At 55.8% G+C, this 2165-nt stretch overlaps 1 protein-coding gene across 1 annotated transcript in view; it reads left to right on the forward strand.

Moving 5' to 3' along the window:
• Positions 1-1981: 1981 nt before the first annotated feature.
• KLK10 (kallikrein-related peptidase 10) overlaps positions 1982-2165 on the forward strand; it is a 6542-nt gene continuing 6358 nt past the window's right edge. Inside the window, exon 1 of the mRNA XM_011966055.1 lies at positions 1982-2070. Coding sequence (XP_011821445.1) covers positions 1982-2070 — 89 coding nt within the window. The remainder of the gene's footprint in view (positions 2071-2165) is intronic.

Consider the following 2165-nt stretch of genomic DNA (forward strand, 5'->3'; position numbering starts at 1 on the left):
CCCGCCACCACGCCCGGCTAAGTTTTTGTATTTTTAGTAGAGACGGGGTTTCACCGTGTTAGCCAGGATGGTCTCGATCTCCTGACCTCGTGGTCCACCCGTCTCGGCCTCCCAAAGTGCTGGGATTACAGGCGTGAGTCACCGCGCCCGACCTGAGGTGATCTCTTAACTACCAAGTGATGTGCCTGGAGTAAGGCTCTGTTTGTTTCCTTTCCTATATAACTGTGCATGCAAAAGTATAACACAGTAAGTAAAGAAGTCAGTCAGCTTGCACATACTAAGACCTAACCAAAGGAGTTTATCATTGTTTTTCTCCAACTTCCATGATAGGTAATTAGGTAGTGGAGACCTCTGCTGGCCAATCTGGTAGCCACTAACCGCACATGGCTCTTCCAATTAAAATTACATAAAGCCAGAAATGTAACTCCTCTGTCTCATTTGTGGTATCTCCAAGGCTGATATTTCCACACATGGGTGGTGGTGTCTGGATTAGCTAGTGCATATAAAACATCACTGCAGAAAGTTCAGCTGGGCAACACTGAGTTAGATGGCCTCTGAAGAGGATGTCCCACAGAGAGAATCCAGAACTCACGATCTTTTTTTGTTTTTTTGTTTTTTTTCTTTGAGACGCAGTCCTGCTGTGTCATGCAGGCTGGAGTGCAGTGGCGCGATCTCGGCTCACTACAACTTCTGCCTTCCAGGTTCAAGCGATGCTCCTGCCTTAGCCTCCCTAGAAGCTGGGACTGCAGGCCCGCGCCAACATCCCCAGCTAATTTTTGTGTATTTTTAGTAGAGATGGGGTTTCACTATGTTGGCCAGGCTGGCCTTGAACTCCTGACCTCATGATCGGCCTGCCTCGGCCTCCCAAAGCACTGGGATTATAGGCATGAGCCGCTGCGCCTGGCCAACTCAGGATCTTTTGGGACGGTTGGCTCACCTCGCAGGAGAGGTGGCTGGCATGAGCAGTAGGAGCCCAGAGCGGAACCAGGGCCTTCTGGTTGTTAAGTGGACTTGCTGTGTGACCTCGTGTGAGTCTGCCCTCTCTGAGCCTCTCATGCCTCACCTGAGATGAGAGAGTTGGCTGAGGTGATGCTGATGCCCCTCGCAGCTTTGACCTCCTGTGATTCAGGGGCCTGTGTGGCACCTGGTGGCACACAGATGGCAGGGAGGATGTGAGATGGCTGCACACGGGTATGAGGCAAAGCCACAGCCCCCCAACACACACACGGGCTAGTCACTGGGACACACACAGAGCTCACAGCCACAGGGCGGGCGTGGGTTTCCCTCTTTCCTTGTTTCTGTTTTTCTTAGCCTGGGCGCCTCCCTCCCTCCCCCTCTCTCTCTCTCTCTCTCTCTCTGGCTCCTTTAGCCTTGGTTTGTTACAATCTCCCTTTCCAAGCCAGCCTCTGTCCCTCCTACTCAACCTGCTTTATCTCTGGGCCTTCCTCCTTCCTCTTCCACATTCTGGCTTCTCACATTGTCACTCTAGGTATGCACTTCCCGTTGATTTCCTCTTTCTCAGTGGCGTCTCATCCCGCCACCCCCAGCCTTCCTGGGGACATGAACCCTCTCCCTGCACCTGGGAAGCCTTCTTGGAACCTGGATCCGGGGAATCCCCACGGAAGCCAGTTCCAAAAGGGATGAAAAGGGGGTGTTTCGGGCACTGGGAGAAGCCTGTATTCCAGGGCCCCTCCCAGAGCAGGAATCTGGGACCCAGGAGTGCCAGCCTCACCCACGGTATAATTAGACAGAGGGAAAGGGAGGGAGGGAGCCCGGGGGTGGGGGTAGGGGAGGGCGGAGAAGCTTCCGGACTCCTCAGGGTTAAAAGGGAAGGTCCGGCCAGGGGTCCCTGGGCAGAGGATACCAGCGGGCGGACCACAGGCAGGGCAGAGGCACGTCTGGGTCCCCTCCCTCCTTCCTATCGGCGACTCCCAGGTAAAGCTAGTTGCACCTCACCTGGGTTGGGGTGGATTGCGAGAGGATGGGTGGGGACCCCCGGGCCACAGGCAGTAGCCTGCTTGGAGCCTCGGTTTCTCCACCTGCGGGACGCGGAAGTCCCCCCGCTGTAAGGTTGAGAAAGAGGCTCCCACTGGCTACGAACCTCGGATCCCCACCCCTCGCGAGAAGGAGGGGGAAACCCCGGGCGCGGCGTGGCTGCAGCGGGG

This window comes from Mandrillus leucophaeus, unplaced genomic scaffold (assembly GCF_000951045.1).
Source record: "Mandrillus leucophaeus isolate KB7577 unplaced genomic scaffold, Mleu.le_1.0 Scaffold74, whole genome shotgun sequence".
Lineage (NCBI taxonomy): Eukaryota > Metazoa > Chordata > Mammalia > Primates > Cercopithecidae > Mandrillus > Mandrillus leucophaeus.